Source organism: Oncorhynchus mykiss, chromosome 15, assembly GCF_057628025.1.
Source record: "Oncorhynchus mykiss isolate SJ-2025 chromosome 15, ASM5762802v1, whole genome shotgun sequence".
NCBI lineage: Eukaryota > Metazoa > Chordata > Actinopteri > Salmoniformes > Salmonidae > Oncorhynchus > Oncorhynchus mykiss.
In genome coordinates this window covers 8868456-8893977 of record NC_143036.1, presented here as the reverse complement: position 1 = coordinate 8893977, position 25522 = coordinate 8868456, and the positions used below count along the sequence as shown (strand labels likewise).

At 43.7% G+C, this 25522-nt stretch overlaps 2 protein-coding genes and 1 long non-coding RNA gene across 3 annotated transcripts in view; 2 read left to right on the top strand and 1 right to left on the bottom strand.

Moving 5' to 3' along the window:
* LOC110489553 (rho guanine nucleotide exchange factor 4) overlaps positions 1-16671 on the top strand; it is a 169960-nt gene extending 153289 nt beyond the window's left edge. The window contains exon 14 of the mRNA XM_090199067.1: positions 16602-16671. Coding sequence (XP_090055193.1) covers positions 16602-16609 — 8 coding nt within the window. The 3' untranslated portion in view covers positions 16610-16671. The remainder of the gene's footprint in view (positions 1-16601) is intronic.
* The window catches only part of LOC149977374 (uncharacterized), a 934188-nt gene that overhangs the window by 293501 nt on the left and 615165 nt on the right, over positions 1-25522 (bottom strand). The window lies entirely within an intron of this gene.
* Positions 114-15528, top strand: LOC110489550 (transforming growth factor beta activator LRRC33-like). The gene is made up of 3 exons (XM_021562273.3): positions 114-1726; positions 9536-9657; positions 10694-15528. Exons 1-3 carry the CDS (start codon positions 1600-1602, stop codon positions 12716-12718), a joined length of 2274 nt encoding a protein of 757 aa, XP_021417948.2. The 5' UTR covers positions 114-1599; the 3' UTR covers positions 12719-15528.

Below are 25522 nucleotides of genomic sequence, written 5' to 3'. Positions count from 1 at the left end.
ACAAGAGGGCAACCATTTGCTTTGTATGTGTTATATAAAATAAGAACCACCACCTACTGAAACATTTTTAATAGGCCTGTATTTTTATTTTGACTTCCTTACTCAAAAGGCACGCGCAACACCTGAGCTATCTTTGTTGCAGGTAACCTGGTAACAGTTGAAGAAGAAACCCTCACCTTGATAGTATCACTGCTCTTTGTCAAAGCTCTGTGTATCGGCGTCGAGGCTTCCTAAACTGAAAGACACCCTTTTTCCAATGTCTATATTATCACACTGCAGTCTCCCTTCTTCTACAATCAAATCCTTTGTTTTTGTCTGCCTTTCTCTTAAAGTACAGTTGGTGTTTGTGGGCTGAATGAAGTGCAGGATAGTGTCAGTCTGTAGGCTTTCTCAGATGACCGGGGTTAGCTTAAAGCGGGTTTCTGATTTATAGTTTGATTATAATGTACCAGTTTGTCAACCAGTTTCCTGGGTGTGTGTGTGTGTGTGTGTGTGTGTTAGAACCACATGAAAGCTTAGAATGTCAGTGGTGTTCTACCTCAGTGCTACTCGTGCACACTCTTGAGGAGGGGGCATGAGGGATGTCTCTTTGTACTGTTTTTAAAACACAAGGAATAATACTTTTACTAAATGGAATATTCAAAGAGGGGATCCAGGTCTAATTTGTGAAGCAAGGTTAAACCTCTTGACCAATGAATGCTGCTTAAATTAAACTGACCGTGAATCTGGCTTCGGCTGCCAATCCCCTAGTAAAGTCAGAGTTGAGGGAGAGAGGAGAGGCCTCGTAGCATGAAAACAAGAAGGACGCTCCAACAGATCATCCATGCGATGGCAGCTCCATCACTTCCTGATTCTAATTCCCTATTCTATTTCCAGAACTATAGGAGAATACACAACACTACGCTGTGGGTAGGCCACAGAATTTAAAAATAATTACATTTCTGTGTTTATGTGTGTCTGAAAAAATAAGCTGTTTTTCTCTTCCAAAAGTTCATCATAAATGAGAGGGCTGGTTGAATATGTCTAATCGTGTTAGTGTAGCTGACTATTCATTGTCAAGAAAAGCTGATTTTTCGCTTCACTGTTGCACAAGTGTCAGCTAGGCAGGAAGGGTGTGAGTGTTGAGTGGTTTCCTCTGTACTATCTGTTGATCAGAAACAGAAGTAGGCGAGAGAGGGGTGTGAAAGGCGTTTTCTCACTAGGTTTTTGTGGTAGACAAGAGAAGCCTACACCAATCGTGACGTGAATGACAAATGCCAATGTACCCGGCTTTTTCGTGAGAGGGTTTACTGCTTCACATTGCAATTTTGAAGGGAAAAAAATAAAGGTATTTTAACTTAGAATTCCCACATAGAAATAGATGGGTGAGAAAGCTGTATTTGATGTAAACCTTTATCAGAAAATAACATTGTACGTTGAGCGTGATGTGCTACGTGGTATGGATGACATGCATATTATACAACGTAGTGAAGCTTCTCGTTCCAATGTGTTTGATGTAATATAGAACATGTTTCTGACCTAGGCATGTGAACCTATATACGTATGATCTTGTCCATGTGACTTTGGTTTCCGTTGCTTGCCTGCTTCCGCAAATACTAAATGCACGGCTCTGCATGTGTAGAGAACACACGCCACTCGACCGACCAGCGCTGCATCGCACACAACCGGAGATATGGTCAACGGCTCGACCGACAGTGGCTTGAAGGACCCACATCTAACCACCAGCGTAAGTAGTGGATGCATGGCGCACTGTACACTCATTCCTACCTGCGTGTGATGGATCTCCACTCGGCGTGTAGCTAAAGTCATCTATAAATAACATCAACGCAAACTGGCACTCTTCTCACTACATGCTTGTAGTAACAAAGTTTAACGTTCAGGCTATTGTCGTTCATGCTCTTAGGTCAAGGAATGTTTGTAGTTTAATATCCTAATACAGTCTATGCCAATTCACTGGATTTGTCAATTGCTTATAAAGTGCTGATACATTATTATTGATTTGTTTGTTTCACTATAAGTAGTGTTTGTTCAGATATTTAATATGCGGGTCTTTCCACCAATCGGTTGCCTTTTGAGTAATGTAACTTGGTGATTCGTTTTTTAAAACATTCTGTTATGGAGCTCCTTATGGGTCATGGTGGAGAAAAAACAGCCAGGCTAACCCGTTCCCTCGATTTGTTTTTATCCATACCCTCAGAATATTTATAAGGGACTCTACGTTATATATAATGAGGGAATCCTGGAGAAAATCGGATCTCTCTGAATTGAAATATATTTCTGTAAAATACATTTTTACCTAACCCCCACTGAAAGCTTGGAGAAAAAAGAATAGTGACCCTCCTCTATATCCAAAATAATAATTAAAACAAAGTGGATAGCAGAGAAAATGCCTACCGTTTGTCCTAACTCCTAGGACAGACCAGATCATTAGATATGCAGTTTAAGAAACTTTTATTTTTGTTTTTCTAAGCATTACATGGCAAAGTAGCCAGAAGTTTGTGGATTCGCAGATCACCACAGACAAGGGTGAAAAGATAAACGCTTATAATAAAAGCACTGCATGAATCTGTCAGATAGTCTAGTGGTTAGAGTGTAGAGGTGGCAGGTAGCCTAGTGGTTAGAGTGTAGAGGAGGCAGGTAGCCTAGTGGTTCGAGTGTAGAGGAGGCAGGTATCCTCGTGGTTCGAGTGTAGAGGAGGTAGGTAGCCTAGTGGTTAGAGTGTAGAGGAGGCAGGTAGCCTCGTGGTTAGAGTGTAGAGGTGGCAGGTAGCCTAGTGGTTAGAGTGTAGAGGTGGCAGGTAGCCTAGTGGTTAGAGTGTAGAGGAGGTAGGTAGCCTAGTGGTTAGAGTGTAGAGGAGGCAGGTAGCCTAGTGGTTCGAGTGTAGAGGAGGCAGGTATCCTCGTGGTTCGAGTGTAGAGGAGGTAGGTAGCAGGTAGCCTAGTGGTTAGAGTGTAGAGGAGGCAGGTAGCCTAGTGGTTAGAGTGTAGAGGTGGCAGGTAGCCTAGTGGTTAGAGTGTAGAGGAGGTAGGTAGCCTAGTGGTTAGAGTGTAGAGGAGGCAGGTAGCCTAGTGGTTCGAGTGTAGAGGAGGCAGGTATCCTCGTGGTTCGAGTGTAGAGGAGGTAGGTAGCAGGTAGCCTAGTGGTTAGAGTGTAGAGGAGGCAGGTAGCCTCGTGGTTAGAGTGTAGAGGAGGCAGGTATCCTCGTGGTTAGAGTGTAGAGGAGGTAGGTAGCAGGTAGCCTAGTGGTTAGAGTGTAGAGGAGGCAGGTATCCTCGTGGTTAGAGTGTAGAGGAGGTAGGTAGCAGGTAGCCTAGTGGTTAGAGTGTAGAGGAGGCAGGTATCCTAGTGGTTAGAGTGTAGAGGAGGCAGGTATCCTAGTGGTTAGAGTGTAGAGGAGGCAGGTAGCCTAGTGGTTAGAGTGTAGAGGAGGCAGGTAGCCTAGTGGTTAGAGTGTAGAGGAGGCAGGTAGCCTAGTGGTTAGAGTGTAGAGGAGGCAGGTAGCCTAGTGGTTAGAGTGTAGAGGAGGCAGGTAGCCTAGTGGTTAGAGTGTAGAGGAGGCAGGTAGCCTAGTGGTTAGAGTGTAGAGGAGGCAGGTAGCCTAGTGGTTAGAGTGTAGAGGAGGCAGGTAGCCTAGTGGTTAGAGTGTAGAGGAGGCAGGTAGCCTAGTGGTTAGAGTGTAGAGGAGGCAGGTAGCCTAGTGGTTAGAGTGTAGAGGAGGCAGGTATCCTCGTGGTTAGAGTGTAGAGGAGGCAGGTAGCCTCGTGGTTAGAGTGTAGAGGAGGCAGGTATCCTCGTGGTTAGAGTGTAGAGGAGGTAGGTAGCAGGTAGCCTAGTGGTTAGAGTGTAGAGGAGGCAGGTATCCTCGTGGTTAGAGTGTAGAGGAGGCAGGTATCCTAGTGGTTAGAGTGTAGAGGAGGCAGGTAGCCTAGTGGTTAGAGTGTAGAGGAGGCAGGTAGCCTAGTGGTTAGAGTGTAGAGGAGGCAGGTAGCCTAGTGGTTAGAGTGTAGAGGAGGCAGGTAGCCTAGTGGTTAGAGTGTAGAGGAGGCAGGTAGCCTAGTGGTTAGAGTGTAGAGGAGGCAGGTAGCCTAGTGGTTAGAGTGTAGAGGAGGCAGGTAGCCTAGTGGTTAGAGTGTAGAGGAGGCAGGTAGCCTAGTGGTTAGAGTGTAGAGGAGGCAGGTAGCCTAGTGGTTAGAGTGTAGAGGAGGCAGGTAGCCTAGTGGTTAGAGTGTAGAGGAGGCAGGTAGCCTAGTGGTTAGAGTGTAGAGGAGGCAGGTAGCCTAGTGGTTAGAGTGTAGAGGAGGCAGGTAGCCTAGTGGTTAGAGTGTAGAGGAGGCAGGTAGCCTAGTGGTTAGAGTGTAGAGGTGGCAGGTAGCCTAGTGGTTAGAGTGTAGAGGAGGCAGGTAGCCTAGTGGTTAGAGTGTCGAGGCGGCAGGTAGCCTAGTGGTTAGAGTGTCGAGGCGGCAGGTAGCCTAGTGGTTAGAGTGTCGAGGCGGCAGGTAGCCTAGTGGTTAGAGTGTAGAGGAGGCAGGTAGCCTAGTGGTTAGAGTGTAGAGGAGGCAGGTAGCCTAGTGGTTAGAGTGTAGAGGAGGCAGGTAGCCTAGTGGTTAGAGTGTCGAGGAGGCAGGTAGCCTAGTGGTTAGAGTGTAGAGGAGGCAGGTAGCCTAGTGGTTAGAGTGTAGAGGCGTCAGGTAGCCTAGTGGTTAGAGTGTAGAGGCGTCAGGTAGCCTAGTGGTTAGAGTGTAGAGGCGTCAGGTAGCCTAGTGGTTAGAGTGTCGAGGAGGCAGGTAGCTTAGTGGTTAGAGTGTAGAGGAGGCAGGTAGCCTAGTGGTTAGAGTGTAGAGGAGGTAGGTGGCCTAGTGGTTAGAGCGTTGGGCCAGTAAATGAAAGGTTGCTGGATCGAATCCCCGAGCTGACAAGATAAAAAATCTGATGTTCTGCCCCTGAACAAGGCAGTTAACCCACTGTTTCTAGGGCGTCATTGTAAATAAGAATTCGTTCTTAACTGACTTGCCTAGTTAAATAAATTAAAATCTTATTTGCAGTCTGAGGAAAAAGTAGTATTTTATAAACGCAAAATCTTTTTTAATACCACAACAGATTATGACGACGAATGAGCGCATGCCTCCGTACCGGAGACGTTTTGATATCTATACAGGCTGTTGTTAGGAAGGAGGATAGTCTACGTTTGGATCAGTACTAAAGTTGTATATCAACCTTACAATTTGAGCCCAACAGAACCAGTTACAACTGACGTATCTGATCATCAATAATTTAGAGGAAAAAAAAACATTCATTGTTTATTAACACAGCAGCCACATATCATTCAGTATGCACTTGTAACTTTTTTTTCTCATTTGGGGACACTATCTTTTTCAAATGTTTTCAATTTTATTTCAAGATATTGTTGTTACAAAATAGATGTGTGTTGACTGATTAGGTTATGGGACTATAAGAGCATCTGCAAGGCTAAATGAACCGACTAGGCATGCAAAGCTCACCACATGATCCTCAAACCAGAGACTGGCCAAACTCGTGATGCTAAAAGGGAATTCAAAGGAATTGTAGAATAACTGTATCGCCTAATACGACATTTTTTCGTTTAATTATTATTTCATGCTCACTAATAATTGTTTTAAATGTCATTTTATACAGCCTAAATGCTACATTTATAGGCATGTAAGTTGAAGTGCTGATGTTGATGTGTTGTTGAAATGCCGAGTGCTCTTGCCAGCCTGTAGGCTGTCACAACTGCTTCACATTTGATTTCTTAAAAATGGCAGGCCTTAAAAAAATAACTATAGCCTAAATCATTAATTTCCCTTCCTTCTTCGGCTACCTGGCGCGCTCCTGACCGATTTAGAGTCCGTGTGTTGTTGAATAGCCTGTTGAAATGTCGAATGTCAGTTGATAGGAACAGAATCATTACCTCCCAAGCAAAGTAAATGTGTTGTCTCCTCGTCCTCAGCGATGGGATGTTGTGGTGCTGCTGCCTGCCTCTGAATGTCATAGAGACAAACCCAATATATTTGATATGTCCTGGAGTCACGTCTTTCCTCCACATTTTACAGCTTGTTTCTAGCATATAAAGCATTCTGGACAAAAGCGTTGCTTTATATAATCAGATCCGTTGTTTATTATCTTCTAAAAACTTAAGCTAACAAAGGGCAGGCCTATATATTTATATATTCAATGTATTTTAGCCATTTTCTTTAACGGAAGCCACAATAACCTGACACCCTCACATACCCCCTCAATTTGAGCCCTGGTTCTAATTTACTTAACACAACCATCTCTTCACTGGCACTGAGATATTTAATGAGTGCATGGTGACAGGAAGGAATTGTCTGACACAATCTATGGACAGTAGACTGTCATTTCGTCTGTCAAGCAATGCAATTAGATGAGACGACTGACATTTCAAATGCCGCATCTTGTATATATTTGCTACATATATGAAGATAGTCTTTGTTGCAGAGTTGCCCCAGAACACAACTGAAGGTGAAATATTCTGTGTTCTTAACAAGTATGTGAGGCGGCAGGTAGCCTAGTGGTTAACCGCATTGGGTCAGTAACTAAAATGTTGCTGGTTCAAATCCCCAAGCCAACTAGGCCAAAAAGCTGTTGATGTGCCCTTGAGCAAGGCACTTAATTGCTCCTGTGAGTCGCTCTGGATAAGAGCCTATCCTAAATGACCTAACTAAAAGGGACATGGATTACACCGAGGCTGTTGCATTGTGATCTGTTGGCCAACCAACAAGACTGCTGCTCAACCAATCCACGTAGGGAAGTGAAATTTTCAGAGCAAATTCACAATAAAAAAAAAAAAGAAGCAGCTTGTCACCACCGGTTCTTGATAATAATCTGAGCTGCCCTGTGACGGAGGCCAGCACGCTTGTTTTAACGAGATGGCTGTTCAGCAGACTTGATCCCCTTTTCATTATGTGAGACCAGCTTTGCTACACATAAAATCTAAATATCGTAACACACTAAGTGTTGATAACTCATTGACACCTCTGTGGGGCTGTTGAAAACGCCTTGATAACTCTGAGGTGTCGCTGGCTCTAACAAGGTTGAGAGTTAAAGTTGGGCCTATGCTAAAGGAATATCTTGCTACCTCATTGCAAAAAAAACCAATTTGACGTTCAGGCTAAAAACCTGCGTGTGATTCAACCTCATCTGACATATCCTGAATTCTATGCGTGACAGTGCCATTGGAAAGTGGGATTTCTCTGATCTTTGTAGCAGCGGTTGGGCCAAAACCCTCTCGGAAATTATTGTTCAGTATTTTTGTTTGTTTGGTAAACACATTTTTTTTGTAATAAAAAAAATAAGAAAAATCTGGTTTATCCTTGAGATGTGGATGTTTTGTTTCTGATGTCTGCGCATTTTCCGATTTAAAAGATCCCCGAAATGATCCACAGGCACAAAAATATTTTTTCTCGCAAATGTTGTGCACACATTTGTTTACATTCCTGTTAGTGAGCGTTTCTCTTTTGCCAAGATAATCTATCCACCTGACAGGTGTGGCTTATCAACAATCTGATTAAACAGCATGATCATTACACAGGTGCACCTTGTGCTTGGAGACAATAACGGGCCACTCTAAAATGTGCAGTTTTGTCACAATGCCATACAATACCACAGATGTCTCCACCTCCGGGCCACATGGCCCACCTCCGGGCCACATGGCCCACCTCCGGGCCACATGGCCCACCTCCGGGCCACACCCCAGTCATCCTCAAGTACTTTGTGCCACCTCAAAAATTGTGAAAACATTTAGGCTGCAATATGTTATAGGCCAAGTAGGACCGTCAAGGTAGAATACATATGGATTATTCTGTTTTTAGGTCTAGAGATATATAGATAGGCTACACAAAACAACAAGGGATTGAATGAAACATCTGAGGAAATGGATAAGACAAACAGAGGGAACTGATTAGCCTGGCTGTTTTTTCTCTCACTTCACCATGACCCCTAAGTGGTTCCGTGTTCTGTCATAAAGAACACATACGCAACTTAATTAAAAAATAAAAAACAACATGTTTTTCCATCTCAAGAGGTTGACCTCTAAATCTTTAATCGGTCATAAATCCCCTGGTGACAGAAGGAATGGAAGGCGTGATATATTCGACCCGCTCAGGTTTCCACCACAAAACGACCAAGAAGAGTAGAACCAGCTTTTACATTAGGGTTTGACTAATAAGGTGACCAGTAAATAAATAACACATATTAAAAAAAAAAAATAGTTTCAGCATATTAAAACCAGAGTTTAGTTCCAGTAACAGGGTTGACTTTAAAATGAGGGACAGGTTGTTTTTACCTTAAAATGATTTACTAAAAACCACATTAAATAAATCAATAATAATAATAATAATAATAATAATAATAATAATAGTAACCAAAAAGGTATTTGTTAAAAGAAAATTATTACAGCTTTACAATGATGGTGGAAATGTGGAGAAATATTGGGGTTAATGTGGGTTTAAATTCCTCTAGAAGTCATAGAGGGACACAGAGAGACACAGAGGGACATAGAGGGACACAGAGGGACATGTCAAAATGCAGAAGTCAGAGGGACACAGGGACATGTCAAAATGCAGAAGTCATAGAGGGACACAGAGGGACAGAGGGACATGTCAAAATGCAGAAGTCACAGAGGAACACAGAGGGACATGTCAAAATGCAGAAGTCAGAGGGACACAGAGGGACATAGAGGGACATGTCAAAATGCAGAAGTCATAGAGGGACATAGAGGGACATGTCAAAATGCAGAAGCCAGAGGGACACAGAGAGACATAGAGGGACACAGAGAGACATAGAGGGACACAGAGGGACATAGAGGGACATGTCAAAATGCAGAAGTCATAGAGGGACACAGAGGGACATGTCAAAATGCAGAATTTGGGCACTTTAGAAAGTATTCTTTAATATAAAAAATGTGATTTCTAGAATTTTCCATGTGGTCTATATTTAAATGGCACTTAATATAATAAAACAAGCTTTTCAAATGCAATATTTGTGCACAATTTCTACTTAAAAATGTAATATTAAAGGGATGTGAAAGCCACTCATTTTGTGGAATAACCCATGTAAATTTAGTATTTTGGTAAAATATGATTTAAATTATAGATTATAAAAGGTTTTAGAAGTATTTTATAGATTGTTAATCATTTGTTTATTAGATTACAACCATAGTGGACATAGGATAACATGTACAATTATTATATAGCACATATTTCCAACAGTGAATTGTGGAATTTACCTATGTGTCTCATAGATTTGATAGAATGGATGGGATTTTATATGGTTCTGATAATACCGTATTAAAATAATTAATTAAATGTATTATCAAGGTTAAATGATAGCGGACTGCCCAGATGCTCAAGATATACTGTTACTATATTTGAATGGGCTAGAGACTGCGCTGGTATTTTAATGTCTGGCGCGTACTAACCATGACGTCTCTCTGCCCACGTTGTAGACCTCTCCTTTTGACAGTCTCACTTCTCTCTTGCTCTCCTTCTCTCTTCCACAGCCAGGATGTTTAGATGTTCATCCACGGCCTCCTCCCCTACCCTGCTCTGTCTAACCCTCTGGCCCCTGTGGAGCCTCCTGATGTCTGCCTTCTGCCACCCTCTCCACAGCCCCTGCAGACTGGTAAGCGCTAAACTTCTTGGACAAGCTCATTAGAATAAATTTAACTCAATAAAAAATTATAAAAATACAATAAAAGACAAAGTAAAGTCCCTTTGAATGTTGAACTATAAAAGCATGTGGTTCTCAGTGAAAGGTGTAAAAAAAAAAAAAAAAAGTTCCTCTGATAATATTTGCATATACAGGGATAAGGGGAAGAGTGCAGACGTTACCACAAAGGTGATGCTATAGTGGAAACTGCTGCTGGTTCTCAGTGGTGTAAATACTGAAGTAAAAATACTTTAAAGTACTACTTAAGTATTTTTTTTTTTGGGGGGGGGGGGGGGGGGGTTTATCTGTACTTTACTATTTCTATTTTTGACAACTTTTACATTTCCCCCCTGACACTGAAAAGTACTCGTTACATTTAGAATGCTCCGGCAGGACAGAACTATTGTCCAATTCATGCACCTATCAATATAACACATTGTCATTCCTTACAGCCTCGGATCTGGCAGACTCACTAAAACACACATACTGCGATTCAAAATGATGTCTTGTCTGTAAATGAGAAGAAAAAAAACAAACAAACAAGAAAGTCATGCTGTCTGGTTGGCTTTAATTCAAGCAATTTTGATGTATAGCATTTATACATACTTTTACTCAAGTATGACAATTGAATACTTTTCCCATCACTGTTCCTAAGTACATTTAAAGCCAGATACTTTTAGACTTTTACTCAAGTAGTATTTTACTGGGTGACTTTCACTTTTACTTGAGTCATTTTCTATTAAGGTATCTTTACTTTTACTCAAGTATGACTATTAGGTACTTTTCCCATCACTGCTGGTTCTCAGCGTTTCAACTCCTGTATACATGTCATACATTTATACCCTCATATACTCTCTGGTCTGATATGAGGTATAAGCTTTTTTTTCTCCCCCTCTTTGCTGTTCAAAGTTTTTTTTATCATATAAAATAAGGTATTTTATATTGCATTTCTAAAATAAAGTATTTCTCTTGCATACACTTAAATGTCTCTCTTTTTTCCCCTTTACAGACCCAAAAGACTGCTCTCTGTAGCAACAGTGAGCTCTCATCTGTACCTGGGGGCCTACCTGACAGCATAGAGGACCTCCACCTGAACCACAACCACATTCAGATGCTACAAGATGACTCCCTCTCCCGCTACGTCTCCCTTCGTACCCTAAGCTGTGCAGACAACCTTTTGGAGACGGTGGGGTCCAAGCTCTTTCACAACTCACCTCATCTAGAGAGCCTCAATCTAGCTGCCAATAATCTTCACGTTGGATACCAGCAAACTAGCCTGGCGCTGCTCACCTTGTCTAGACTCAGAGTTCTGGATCTGTCAAAAAATCAGCTTACAGAGGACATGGTCTCCGTCCTCCTCCAGAACATGACGTCCCTGGAGTACCTCAACCTTTCCAGGAACCTCCTGCTGAGGCTGGACGAAAGCTCCTTCAGCGACCTCCACCAGCTCAGAGAGCTGGACCTGCAGAGGAACATGCTGTTTGAGATTGACGGGTCCTTCGATCACCTGCACAAGCTCCAGAGACTCAACCTGGCCTTCAACTACCTGCCCTGCCTGGTGCACTTCCACATGACCCAGCTGGTGGTCCTCAACGCCAGTCACAATGCCATTGAGTGGTTCATAGCCAACCAGGACCTCCAGGAAGTCTTCCAGCTGGAGACCCTGGATCTCACAGACAACAACCTCCTCTTCTTTCCCTTTCTGCCCACCCACAGCCGCCTGAGGAACCTCCATCTGTCCCAGAACAGGGTGAGCTTCTACGAACACCTGGCGGACGCAGCTGCCTACCCCAACTGGAAGACCAGCGTCCAGTTCTACAACCTGAGGGGCAACATGAGCAACGTCACGGCCAAGTTGTGGGACGAGAGCCTGCACGGGGACATCTCCTCTCTAGACCTGCTGGATCTGAGTGGAAATCAGGTGCACTACTTCCCCCAAGGATTCATCAGCAAAATGCCAAGCCTGACCAGACTCAGGATGTGGACAAACTGTCTTGAGGTCTTGAATCTAACTCTGGAAAAGCTGCCGGGGACGTTGTACGAGTTGGACGTGAGCAACAATAGGTTGACTGCGCTCCATGCCGACCAAGTTAGTTTGAGGAAGCTAGGCAACCTAAGCTTCCTGAACCTGAGCCAGAATGACCTGCAGACTCTACCTGCTCAGCTGTTGTCCTCTCTCACCAGCATCAGCTCTGTGGATATTAGTTACAACAGAGTTGGCGTGTGCCCCCATGAGGCAGGGGGTAGTGGCATGGGTGGGGGTAACCAATCAGACTGTGTCGTTTGGAGAAACATCATTTCTCTGAGATATCTCTACCTATCAGGGTGCAACCTGGGGAGGCTGCCATCATCAGCGTTCGTAGGGACGCCCCTAACACACCTGGAGCTGTCTAACAACCCAGAACTCATCATCGGGCCCAGATCGATCGCAGGCCTCAGCAGAACTTTGCACCATCTAGGATTGGGAAACACAGGCCTGAGGCACTTTGACTTCTCTCCTTTCCATCACTTGAAGTCTTTGAACATTTCCAGAAACTCTCTTACTCAGCTCCCTGCTTCACTGCAACGCCTGGAGCTGAAGCTGCTGGACCTGAGGGACAACAAACTGACCACCGTCCCCTCAGCTCAGGCTAACGTGTTAGCCACGAAACTCCACGCCGTTTTTCTCAACGGAAACACTTTCAACTGCTGCCAGTTGGACTGGTACAGGACGTTGGAGAAAACGGTCACTATCATGGACCTCTCGGATATTTCATGTCAGGATCTGACCAAAAGAACACACAGAGTGGTGCTTGTAGACTCCCTACTATGTGGCGGTAGTGAGGGGGAGTCTGTGTACTGGTACATCCTGCTGTTTATCGTACCTGTTCTCTGTCTGGTTGGAATGTCTGTTATCTTCCTGCTCACCTTTAGGCCCAGACTGCTTCCCACAGCAGTTAGAAATAAATGCTGGAGTCAACTTCCCTGTGTTGACGAAGAAAAGTCCCAAAAAGAAGACCCTGGTCGTGTCCAAATACCCATACTAGAGATCTAAGTAGAAGGCATTTTAGGGATGCGAAAATAGAACGTTTTATAGTAAGTGCAATTACAACAAAAAATAGTACGCTTTAAATGCCAGAATGTTATGTTTGAGAAAGATAATCCTCCTTCGAGACTCACATGTGTTTGACAACAGCTGATAATGAGATCACTATTTTATTTAAGTAGGCAAGTCAGTTAAGAACTAATTCTTACTTACAATTCCTGGGCAATTGTGCACCGTCCTATGAGACTCCCAATCACAGCCAGATGTGATGCATCCTGGTTTCGAACCAGGTACTGTAGTGATACCTCTTGCACTGAGATGCAGTGCCTTAGACCGCTGTGCCACTCGGGAGCCCAAGGGGACATGCTGTACCAAAATCAAATCAAATGTATTTATAAAGCCCTTCTTACATCAGCTGATATCTCAAAGTGCTGTACAGAAACCCAGCCTAAAACCCCAAACAGCAAGCAATGCAGGTGTAGCCCAAATTGAAGCCTTAGAATGAATGAATGACGGGAATCAACGCAGTTGCACATTAGATGAATCATTCTCAGGATGGATGAGCCTAGTAATGTTGCTTACTGCATTCGTTTGTACTAAACAGTATGTGTGTAGTACGATTAGTACACAGAATGTAGTTTTATTAAGTAGTAGGCAAGACAGATTTCAGATACAGCCATTGTCACAAATTACAATTATGTAAAAGTGTGATGTTTTGCACATACAGTATCAATACAATTTCTGGACAGAAACGAATGTTTCCTTACAAATCAATTGAGTTTAGGTCATTCATAAACAATGTCATATTACATGTGGTGATATCTCACATTGGAAACACTTAAAACTAACATATCCTGCTAAACCAGATAAAAAAAACTGTGTGTTACAATGTTCAGCAGCAAGTCAACCTTTTTGCATTGTGATAATCTGTATGTGCTACGTGTGGTTGGTTCACACGATCGCTGCCTCTGGGGGCCTGAATGTGAGAATATGGCTATACTCACCGTGTGTGTGTGCGGTGGGTGTGTGTGTGTGTGTGTGTGTGTGTGTGTGTGTGTGTGTGTGCGGTGTGTGTGTGTGTGTGTGGTGTGTGTGTGGTGTGTGTGTGGTGTGTGTGTGTGTGTGTGTGTGTGTTGTGTGTGTGTTGTGTGTGTGTGTGTGTGTGTGTGTGTGTGAGCAGAAGTTTTGTGATGCAAACTGTTGCTAAAAGCAGCGGAGGAAACATGACATTTCCTGTTTTGCTGAGATGTGCATCAACTGCCCAGTTTTGTATCTGACTCAGAAAGGACAGGTTGGCGGTTTTCACCTCAAGTCATATTTGTGAGACACAGCTGCAACTCTGGTCACAGGGACCGCAAATATGTTGTTCTCTAGTATTACACCAAAATGTATTTGAATGATAACTACATCCTTCAAATGTACTATGTGAATTATATAGAGATATACCATGTCATATATTTATGGTCAGTCCTACAGAGGATTACCATGTTCTATAATGAACTAAAATGCAACATGCAACAATTTCAAAGATTTTACTGTGTTACAGTTCATATGAGGAAATCTGTCAATTGCAAGGATTTCATTAGGCCCTAATCTATGGATTTCACATGACTGAGAATACAGATACGCACGCATGTGTTGGTCACAAGATACCTTAGAATAAATGGTAGGGGCGTGGATCAGAAAACCAGCCAGTATCTGGTGTGACACGTCTCCTTCACATGGAGGTGATCAGGCTGTTGATTGTGGCCTGTGAAATGTTGTCCCACTCCACTTCAGTGGCTGTGTGAAGTTGCTGGATTTTGGCGGGAACTGAAACACGGTTGTACACGTCAATCCAGAGCATCCCAAACATGCTCAGTGGTTGACAGGTCTAGTGAATATTCAGGCCAGTGAAGAACAGACATTTTCTGCTTCCAGGAATTGTGTACAGATCTTTGCGACATGTGGCCGTGCATTATCATGCTGAAACATGAGGTGATGGTGGCGGATGAATGGCACAATAATGGGTCTCAGGATCTGGTCCACGATATCTCTGTGCATTCAAATTAGCATAGATAAAAGGCAATTGTGTTCCTTGTCTGTAGCTTATGACGGTTCATACCATAACCTCACCGCCACCATGGGGCGCTCTGTTCACAGCGTTGACATCAGCAAACCGCTCGCCCACACGACGCCATACACGTGGTCTACGGTTGTCCTGGGTTGTTGTGGTTACACGTGGTCTACGGTTGTCCTAGGTTGTCGTGGTTACACGTGGTCTACGGTTGTCCTGGGTTGTCGTGGTTACACGTGGTCTACGGTTGTGAGGCTGGTTGGACATACTGACAAATTCTCTAAAACAACGGAGGCAGCTTATGGTAGAGAAATTAACATTAAATTCTATGGCAACAGCGTTGGTGGACATTCCTGCAGTCAGCATGCTAATTGTACGCTCCCTTGAGGCATCTGTGGCTTTGTGTTGTGTGGCCTTTTATTGTCCCCCCCCAGCACAAGGTGCACCTGTGTAATGATCATGCTGTTTAATCAGCTTCTTGATATCCCACACCTGTCAGGTGGATGGATTTTCAATGCAAAGGAGACATTTACAATAACAGGGATGTTAACAAATTTTGGTGCACAATTTTGAAATGTTTTTTTTTCTTCAGCTCATGAAACATGGGACCCAACACTTTACATTTTATATTTTCGTTGAATGTCAAAACCTCTGGTTATGTATATTTTTAAAAAGTATTGTGCTTTTACTGTTTTACTGAAACGGCTCTGTGACAATCACTATGCTCCAATACAAATAAACCCTGCCTAAAGTGAAGCACCAATCAACATCTAATACTTTCTGAAAGAAAACACTGAAGACAAAATAGGTGTGTTTGACTGAGGCCAAATCATGACAGAGCACTGGCCCTAAAATGGCCCCAGAACATTCTGAAGATCTTCCAGATATGCATGTAGTGATGAAAAGCTAGTTTTGTCTGTGGCCATGCATCTCAGAAGGTCATTCAGAATATTGTTGAAACTTAAACACTTCAAGGTAATAATGAGTCTTACACTTCATGAATGCTGGGGTGTGTGTGTGTGTGTCTGTGTACACACACAGTAGGCTACTTCTACAGCGACAGCTCTGGCAATTAAAATGTGTGTGTTTGTCTTTGTACCAGTGCAGTACCCTCAGAGTGACAGGCAGGCAGTGCTGGATGCCAGTCTGGATGTCTGTGTGAAGTGCAGAACGACTGTGAAGTTCAGAGTAACCAGAATACCACTGTGGTAATGCTGTGGCTGTAGGTCACGGTGGTTACAACAGAGACAGAAACCTAGCCAGCGTGGAGGGAAGACCTGGGACTCTCTCTACACACGTTGGGCTGCTCTTAGAAAATAAGGCTCTCCCTGGAACCAAACAGGGTTCTTCTACGAGGACAACCAAAGAACCCTTTTGGAACCGTTTTCTAAGAGTGTACACACCGCGGTTGTCGTTCTTGTTGACGTTCTTGGAATTGGTCTGTGTGTTGGTTTGTTCATTGGTTTATGTGTTGGTTTCTTCATTTAAAAAATAACTTTAAAAGTTCCTTCAAGTGCAGTCGCAAAAAACCATCAAGCGCTATGATGAAACTGGCTCTCACCATAAACAGGAAAGGAAGACTCAGAGTTACCTTTCTTTGCTGCAGAGGATGGGGAGGCAGGGTAGCCTAGTGGTTAGAGCGTTGGACTAGTAACTGGAAGGTTGCAGGTTCAAATCCCCAAGGTACAAATCTGTCGTTCTGCCCCTGACTAGGCAGTTAACCCACTGTTCCTAAAATAATTTGTTCTTAACTGACTTGCCTATAGTTATTAAATTGGCTACCTGCAGCGATATGCCATCCCATCTGGCTTATCAGTGGGATTTGTTCTTCAACAGGACAATGACCCAACACACCTCCAGGCTGTGTGAGGGCTATTTGACCAAGAATGAGAGTGCTGCATCAGATGACCTGGCCTCCACAATCACCTGACCTCAACCCAAATTGGTTTTAGGTTTGAATTGAGTTTGGACCGCTGAGTGAAGGAAAAGGAGCCCTATGTGGAAACACCTTCAAGACTTGAAAATGCATTCCAGGTGAAGCTGGTTGAGAATGTGCAAAGCTGTCATCAAAGGGATTGAAGAATCTCAAATATAAAACGTGAAGAAAAACCCTTGAATGAGGTGGTGCTTTGGCTGCTTTGACTCTAGTTACATGCAGAGCAAACGCCCCAATAACATTGACAATGGTAATGGACCTATCGGTTCCTTCCAGCTTTACACCAATGTTCAAGAGAGTGAGAGAAGAGAGAGAAAGAGAGGGCAGAGAGAAGGCAGAGAGAGAGAGAGAAAGAAAGAATGCAGAGGGCAGAGAGAGAGAGGAGCGAGAAGGCAGAGAGAGAGATAATTGGCTATACTCAAACTCTTCAACATTATCCTCACTGCAGGTATTTTCCCCGATATTTGGAACCAATCTATAAAAATGGAGACAAATTTGGAGGAATTTGCGTTAACAGCAACTTGGGGAAAATTCTCTGCAGTATTATAAATAGCAGACTACATCATTCCCTTGACGAACACAACGTCCTGAGCAGAAGCCACATTGGATTTCTAAAAAATGATCGTACAACAGACCACATTTACACCCTCCACACTCTAATTGATAAACAAGTAAACCAAAACAAAGGCAAAATCTACTTGTGTTTTGTAGATTTCAAGAAAGCAATTGATTCAATTTGGCATGAAGGCCTTTTTATAAAATAATAGAAAGTGGTATTGGAGGGAAAACATGTGATTGTATTAAATCAATGTACACTAAAAACAAATGCGCGGTTAAAATTGGCAACAAGCAAACAGACTTCTTCTCTCAGGGACGGGTAGTGAAACAGGGCTGCCCAATAAGTCCAACACTATTTAACATCTACAATAATGAATTGGCAAAAACATTAGAAGAATCGGCAGCACCTGGTATCACCCTACACAACACTGAAATCAAGTGTCTGCTGTACACAGATGACGTGATGCTGCTGTCTCCCACTAGAGAGGGATTACAGCAGCACCTAGATCATCTTCACAGGTTCTGTCAGACCTGGACTCTGACCGTTAACCTAAGAAAAACAAATATAATGATATTCCAAAAAAAGGTCCAGAAATAAGGATGACAAATATAAATTCTATTTGGACACAGTTCTATTAGAACACACCAAATACTACACATATCTAGGACTAAATATCAGCAACACAGGTAGCTTTCACATGGCTGTGAATGAGCTGAGAGACAAAGCAAGAAGAGCATTTTATGCCATTAAAAGGAACATCAAAATCGAAATTCCAATTAGAATCTGGCTCAAACTTTTTAAATCAGTTGTAGAAACAATTGCTCCATATGGCAGTGAAGTATGGGGTCCAATCTCTAATAATGAATTTACCAAATGGGACAAACATCCAATTGAAATACTGCATGCAGAGTTTTGCCAGACTCTGTTGCAAGTGCAAAGAAAAACTCCAAATAACGCATGTAGAGCAGAATTGGGCCAATACCCCCTCCTCATTCAAATAGAAAAAAAAGCCATCAAATTTTACAACAACCTAAAAACAAGTGACCCCAAAACATTCCATCACACAGCTCTACAATGTCAAGAGATGAAAAAAGAGAAGAGTCCCCTTAGCCAGCTGGTTCTGAGGCTCAGTTCACCAACCCAAACCAACCCCATAGAGCCTCAGGACAGCACTCAGCCAGCTGGTTCTGAGGCTCAGTTCACCAACCCAAACCAACCCCATAGAGCCTCACGACAGCACTCAGAAAATCTGGCCCAACCAAATCATCACAAAACAAAAATAAACATATCACCTATTGGAAAGACACCACAAAAATCAAAGTAAACTTCAATGCTATTTGGCTCTAAACAGACAGTACATGGTGGCAGACTATCTGACCACTGTGACTGATAGAAAACATTGACTAGGTACAGACTCAGTGAGCACAGTCTGGCTATAGAGACCGGTCGTCACAGACAAACCTGGCTGCCCAGAGAGGACAGGCTGTGCTCATTCTGCTCCAGGGGAGAGGTAGAGACAGAGCTGCATTTCCTATTACACTGTGACAAATACTCAGACCTAAGAGAATATTTCTTTCCCAAAATTATAATTCAATACAAAGAATTTGAAACTATAAAAGATGAAGAAAAATGTATTGGGTGAAAAGCCTAAATGTGCAGTTTTGGCAGCCAAATATGTGTCCTCCTGCCACAACCTGAGGGACAGCCAGTGAAAAGTGCAAAGTAATGTCAATAATATTTCCCATCTTGTTTTTTTCTGTCTTTCAAACCATGTCATGTGTCTTCTCAGTCACGTTGACACTGGTCTACTACCATTGCTTTAATGTATTGTTGTTCTCATAAATATTATTGTTGTTGTAGTTGTTGTTAATGGTAATCCCATGTCCACTACTACTATTATTATTGCTGTTTGTCCCACCATTTATTTATATATAAAGAGAGAAGGCAGAGAGAGAGAGAGAGAGAGAGAGTTACATGCAGAGAGACAGAGAGAGAGAGAGAGAGAAGGCAGAGAGAGACAGACAGACAGACAGAGAGAGACAGAGAGAGACAGAGACAGAGAGAGAGAGGAGTTGAAGGGACAGAGAGAGAGAGAGAGAGGGGAGTTGAAGGGACAGAGAGAGAGAGAGTTGAAGGGACAGAGAGAGAGAAGGCAGAGAGAGAGAGAGTGAGATAAGGCAGAGAGAGAGAGAAGAGAGAAAGAGGAGAGAGAAGGCAGAGAGAGAGAGAAGGCAAAGAGAGAGAGAATGCAGAGAGAGAGAGAGAAGGCAGAGAGAGAGAGGAGGAGTTGAAGGGACAGAGAAAGAAAGAGTGTGTGAGAGAGAGAGAGGGCAGAGAGAGAGAGAGGAGAGAGAGGGGAAGGCAGAGAGAGAGAAGGAAGGAAAGAAAGAAAGAAAGAAAGCAGAGAGAGAGAAGGCAGAGAGAGAGAGAAGGCAAAGAGAGAGAGGAGAGAGAAGGCAGAGAGAGAGAGAGAAGGCAGAGAGAGAGAGAGAAGGCAAAGAGAGAGAGAAGGCAAAGAGAGAGAGAGAGAGAAGGCAGAGAGAGAGAGAATGCAGAGAGAGAGAGAGAGAAGGCAGAGAGAGAGACAGAGAGAGAGGAGTTGAAGGGACAGAGAGAGAGAGAGAGAAGGCAGAGAGAGAGAGAAAGAAAGAAAGAAAGCAGAGAGAGAGAGAGGGAAGAAAGAGAGAAAGAGGAGAGAGAAGGCAGAGAGAGAGAAAGAAGGCAAAGAGAGAGAGGCAAAGAGAGAGAGGAGAGAGAAGGCAGGGAGAGAAGGCAGAGAGAGAGAGAGAAGGCAAAGAGAGAGACAGAAGGCAAAGGGGAGTTGAAGGGACAGAGAGAGTTGCAAAGGGAAGTTGAAGGGACAGAGAGAGAAAGAGTGTGAGAGAGAGAGAGAGAGAGGGGAAGGCAGAGAGAGAGAAGGCAGAGAGAGACAGGAGAGAGAAGGCAGAGAGAGAGAAGGCAGAGAGAGACAGGAGAGAGAAGGCAGAGAGAGAGAGAGACGGCAGAGAGAGAGAGACGGCAGAGAGAGAAGTCAGAGAGAGAAGTCAGAGAGAGAGAAGGCAGAGAGAGAGAAGGCAGAGAGAGAGAAGGTAGTGAGAGAGAAGGCAGAGAGAGAGAGACGGCAGAGAGAGAAGGCAGAGAGAGAGAAGGCAGAGAGAGAGAAGGCAGAGAGAGTGATTGCAGGGAGAGAAGGCAGAGAGAGAGAAAGAAAGCAGAGAGAGAGAAGGCAGAGAGAGAGAGAGAAGGCAAAGAGAGAGAGAAGGCAAAGCGAGAGAGGAGAGAGACAGAAGGCAAAGAGAGAGACAGAAGGCAAAGAGAGAGTGAAGGCAGAGAGAGAGAGAGAGAGGGGAGTTGAAGGGACAGAGAGAGAAAGAGTGTGAGAGAGAGAGAGAGCAGAGAGACAGAGGAGAGAGAGGGGGAAGTCAGAGAGAGAAGACAGAGAGACAGGAGAGAGAAGGCAGAGAGAGAGAGAGAGAGAGAAAGAAAGAAAGAAAGCAGAGAGAGAGAAGGCAGAGAGAGAGAGAAGGCAGAGAAAGAGAGAGAGTGAGTTTATTTGTTAACTCTGCATTGTTGGTAAAGGGCGTGTAAGTAAACATTTCATGGTGAAGTCTACACCTGTTGTTTATGTGCCAAATACATATATATAAAAAAAAGTTGAAGAGAGAGAGAGGAGTTGAAGGGTCAGACAGAGACCCTTCAACTGACATTTGGAATGAAAGCAGTTGATCTTGAGATGACAGTTGATATGGCTGTGCATGGCCTGCTGCTCCTCGACCACGAAGAGAAAGGACACTGACATCGTGTGGACAATCAAGAGAGTTACACCCGGTAACAACAGAAATGTCACCATCAGAGGAAGAGGAGGTACTTCCCACAAGGAGAGACCCCATCGGAGACCTTCGACACGTAATTACATCATTATATTCTGACCAATAAGAGCGGCAGTTCGGGGCAAGGCGCTAGGGCTAAACTAAGCATAGGTTACACATGTATCCAAGTTTGCTTTTCTCTAGTGCACTCTCTTTCTCTCTCTTTCTACATTTTCATCTTGTACAACACGTGTCATATTGTGTTGGTCCGCTATGGACCTATTGTCATCGTACTAAGTTCTAGTCAATAGCCTAGACTGTGTATTTGTGTATCTTATATTATCATCTAGCTTGTTAGTAAATAAATAAATCAACTCAATTGGTGTGGTACGGACTTATTTAGTGAGACTCGGGTTTGTGCAGATTCCAGGATTATGCGACGTTCAGAATGAGGCTGTAGAGGAAATTAATTAATTAGCGACTGTTGTAAAAATCGACATTCTTGTGGTTAATTTGGGAAATAGAAATTCAATAAAGCCAAGCTTTCCCATGGTGCCCCAGGTTAATAATTACCTGATTCATTTAATAACGTAATTATAAACAGTTAACCATTAAATTAAGAGCAGTCGGCACATTAATCAATACAACGTCACGACAACACTTTGGGTCAGCCAGGCCAACGATGTTAGGTTTACAAGACCAGAGAAGCTGCAGGGAAGGGACAAGCCTCACTCAATTCTGTATGCCAATGATATCTTCATTACAATCATCTCTGTTAAAACATACTTTCCCTAATCCACGTTAGCCATCTAACAAAGCATGTTCCTGGACCCGATGAGGAGACCAAACGGTGCGATGTGGTCATTTCAGGAGGAAGATCAGATCTTCTCATTGATTCTCACCAGGATGGTTTTGAAGTCTCCTTCTAGAAAGTTCCTGAATGGCGTGAGGAAGTTAATGGCAGAGCTCTGAGTGAATTCTCTCTCCGTCTCGCCACATTTAATAAGAACGTTTCCTGTAGGCACAGGAAGTAGACGTGGGTCAACCAGGAAGCGGAAAAAGGTTCAACCAGAGATGTCGGGGAGGACAGGTACAACACAAACTGAGATTTTAGCTCCCTTTTTTGAAGTTGAGAACAGAGCAGCTGAATGAGGCAATTCTATGTTTTTCAAATATGTCCAATAAAATTAATTAATTCACAGGATACATCAAAAGTCATAAACACGTATTCCTTTCCCTTTAAAAAAAAAAAAATCCAACACATTTTTTTTTTAATAAGGCTATATAATGCCATGGCAACATGCAGTTGTCAACATCGCCATTTCTAGGGCGAAGATGTAAAGTTCATTAGAGGGGTTATCCTATCCATCACTATTAAATCATGTGTTACATTGTCCTCACATGGCCACTGTGCTAGATGACATCCTCGGAGAGGGTTTCCTTCCAGGAAGATGTTCCCTCCCCTTCACAGACCTGGGGTGTAGTCACTACATTGGAGTCATTTAGCAGACTCTCTTATCCAGAGTGACTTACAGTAGTGAGCGCATAAAATGTTAGTACTTCTTTTTCAAACTGGTCCCCTGTGAGAATCGAACCCACAACCCTGGCGTTGCACGCGCCATGCTCTATCAACTGAACCATGCTCTATCAACTGAACCACACGAGAGACACCAAACAGAAGAAACAGAAGAAACAGAAGACAACGTATGGAAACGCCGCTACGGGGACTAATAAATGTTTTACTACAGTGTGCACTATGACCCTTGACCCTTGACAGGTGATGAAACAACATTCTGGAATTAAAACGCAGCACAGGATATCTTTGGGGGGATATATCTGCACAGTATGTGTGTGTGAATCAAAAGGATCTCTACGGGTTCAACTAATTTACCATGGGCTGTTCCAGGGGCCAAACTCACTCCCCGACTCCATCATGGACAGGCCAAGAATCTCGTGGTTGTTGATCCGCACAGGGATTTTCTTCTCCAGTTTCTCACACAGAAATTCCTATTTTCTGACATCTGAAAAGATAGAGAAAAACTTCCATCAGAGAGAAAGGACAGTCGCGACGAAGCAGGACCGAGAAGCAACCTTGTGCTACGTGACCTAACAGCAAGATAACAAGGACAACAAACACAGGCATATCCAGTCTGCTATCTAGCCTAGTCAACCTTCAACAACATTTGTGGGGAGTCAAAGAGCTTTATGGTAGGCTAATTGAGCTAGCATAGAAAATAAACTGACTAGGTCTACAATACATACACTGAAGTGAATTCTGAAACACCAAAGACCGTTGATTGAGCCCACTGCTTTAACTTCACTAAATCAGCAACTATGTAACTATAGTAACAAGCAGAAGCAGGTGTGTTGTGGTGTGAGTGTACTTGTGTAGATCAGCTGTAAAAAGCCCAATCTACCTACCTCATCCCCATATTGTTTTCATTTACTTTTCTCCTCTTTTAAACACCAGTATTTCTACTTGCACATCCCCATCTGCTCATCTATCACTCCAGTGTTAATCTGTTAAATTGTAATTACTTTGCAACTGTGGCCTATTTATTGCCTTACCTCCTCACACCATTTGCACACACTGTATATAGACCAGATTTGTTTTCTTATTGTGTTTTTGACTGTATGTTTGTTTACTCCATGTGTAACTCTGTGTTGTTGTTTGTGTCGAACTGCTTTGCTTTATCTTGGCCAGGTCGCAGTTGTAAATGAGAACTTGTTCTCAACTGGCCTACCTGGTTAAATACATTTAATTGGTGTGGTGTGTGTGTAGATCAGCTGTTGTGGTGTGTTTGTGTGTGTGTGTGTGTGTGTGTGTGTAGGTCAGCTGTTGTGGTGTGTGTGTGTGTGTGTGTGTGTGTGTGTGTGTGTGTGTGTGTGTGTGTGTGTGTGTGTCTGTGTGTGTGTGTGTGTGTGTGTGTGTGTGTGTGTGTGTATCAGCTGTTGTGGTGTGTGTGTGTAGATCAGCTGTTGTGGTGTGTGTGTGTGTGTGTGTGTGTGTGCGTGCGTGCGTGCGTGCGTGCGTGCGTGCGTGCGTGCGTGCGTGCGTGCGCGTGTAGATCAGCTGTTGGCCCAGATTTGTACTTCCATGACCTTGTAACATTTAACCTACGTCTCGCTATTCAAAGACAAACGATAACGTTAAAGTAAACAAAACCACTGTTTACTCTCTTCTGCTTCTGTCAACATCCAGAGAGACCTAATTTACTGCTGACTGAAGCCAAGATATTATACATTTATACATTATACATTTATTTTTAGCTTTTCCTCAGTAAACTGAAAATGAAAGGGTGACTACTGGCTACAAACGGTCTGACAACAGTCAAACTACGCTGTAACTCAATTCAAGTGAAGCTTTTATGTGACATATTTCTTCACCTCTCAGAAGTTGGTTTAGCTTGCCTGACTAGTTAACCCAATCACAGCTCTGACCCACGACCTGACGTACGACTTTAAAGCTTTCTTCAACGTCCTGCATCTTTCCATTTCCACCCCCCGATTATGTTTAGTGACTGGCTTCAGTATATTTACCAAAGTCGAGCTGTTGCTGCAGTGATGAAGAGTTTCTCTCATTGCGGAAGTTGCCATTTCTCAAAAAAATATGAAATAAACCACGTTAACTTAGTTTCCCGTCAGACTAGTAACGATATGCGTTGGGTCTACACTGAGACATGTCGGGTCTACGCTGAGACATGTCGGGTCTACGCTGAGACATGTCTGGTCTACGCTGAGGCATGTTGGGTCTACGCTGAGACATGTCGGGTCTACACTGAGACATGTCGGGTCTACACTGAGGCATGTCGGGTCTACACTGAGACATGTCGGGTCTACACTGAGACATGTCGGGTCTACACTGAGACATGTCGGGGTCGGGTCTACACTGAGACATGTCGGGTCTACACTGAGACATGTCGGGTCTACACTGAGACATGTCGGGTCTACGCTGAGACATGTCGGGTCTACACTGAGACATGTCGGGGTCGGGTCTACACTGAGACATGTCGGGTCTACACTGAGACATGTCGGGTCTACACTGAGACATGTCTGGGTCGGGTCTACTCTGAGACATGTCGGGTCTACACTGAGACATGTCGGGGTCGGGTCTACACTGAGACATGTCGGGTCTACACTGAGACATGTCGGGTCTACACTGAGACATGTCGGGTCTACACTGAGACATGTCGGGTCTACACTGAGACATGTCGGGTCTACGCTGAGACATGTCGGGTCTACACTGAGACATGTCGGGTCTACACTGAGACATGTCTGGTCTACACTGAGACATGTCGGGTCTACGCTGAGGCATGTCGGGTCTACGCTGAGGCACGTCGGGTCTACACTGAGACATGTCGGGTCTACACTGAGGCATGTCGGGTCTACACTGAGACATGTCGGGTCTACACTGAGACATGTCTGGTCTACACTGAGACATGTCGGGTCTACG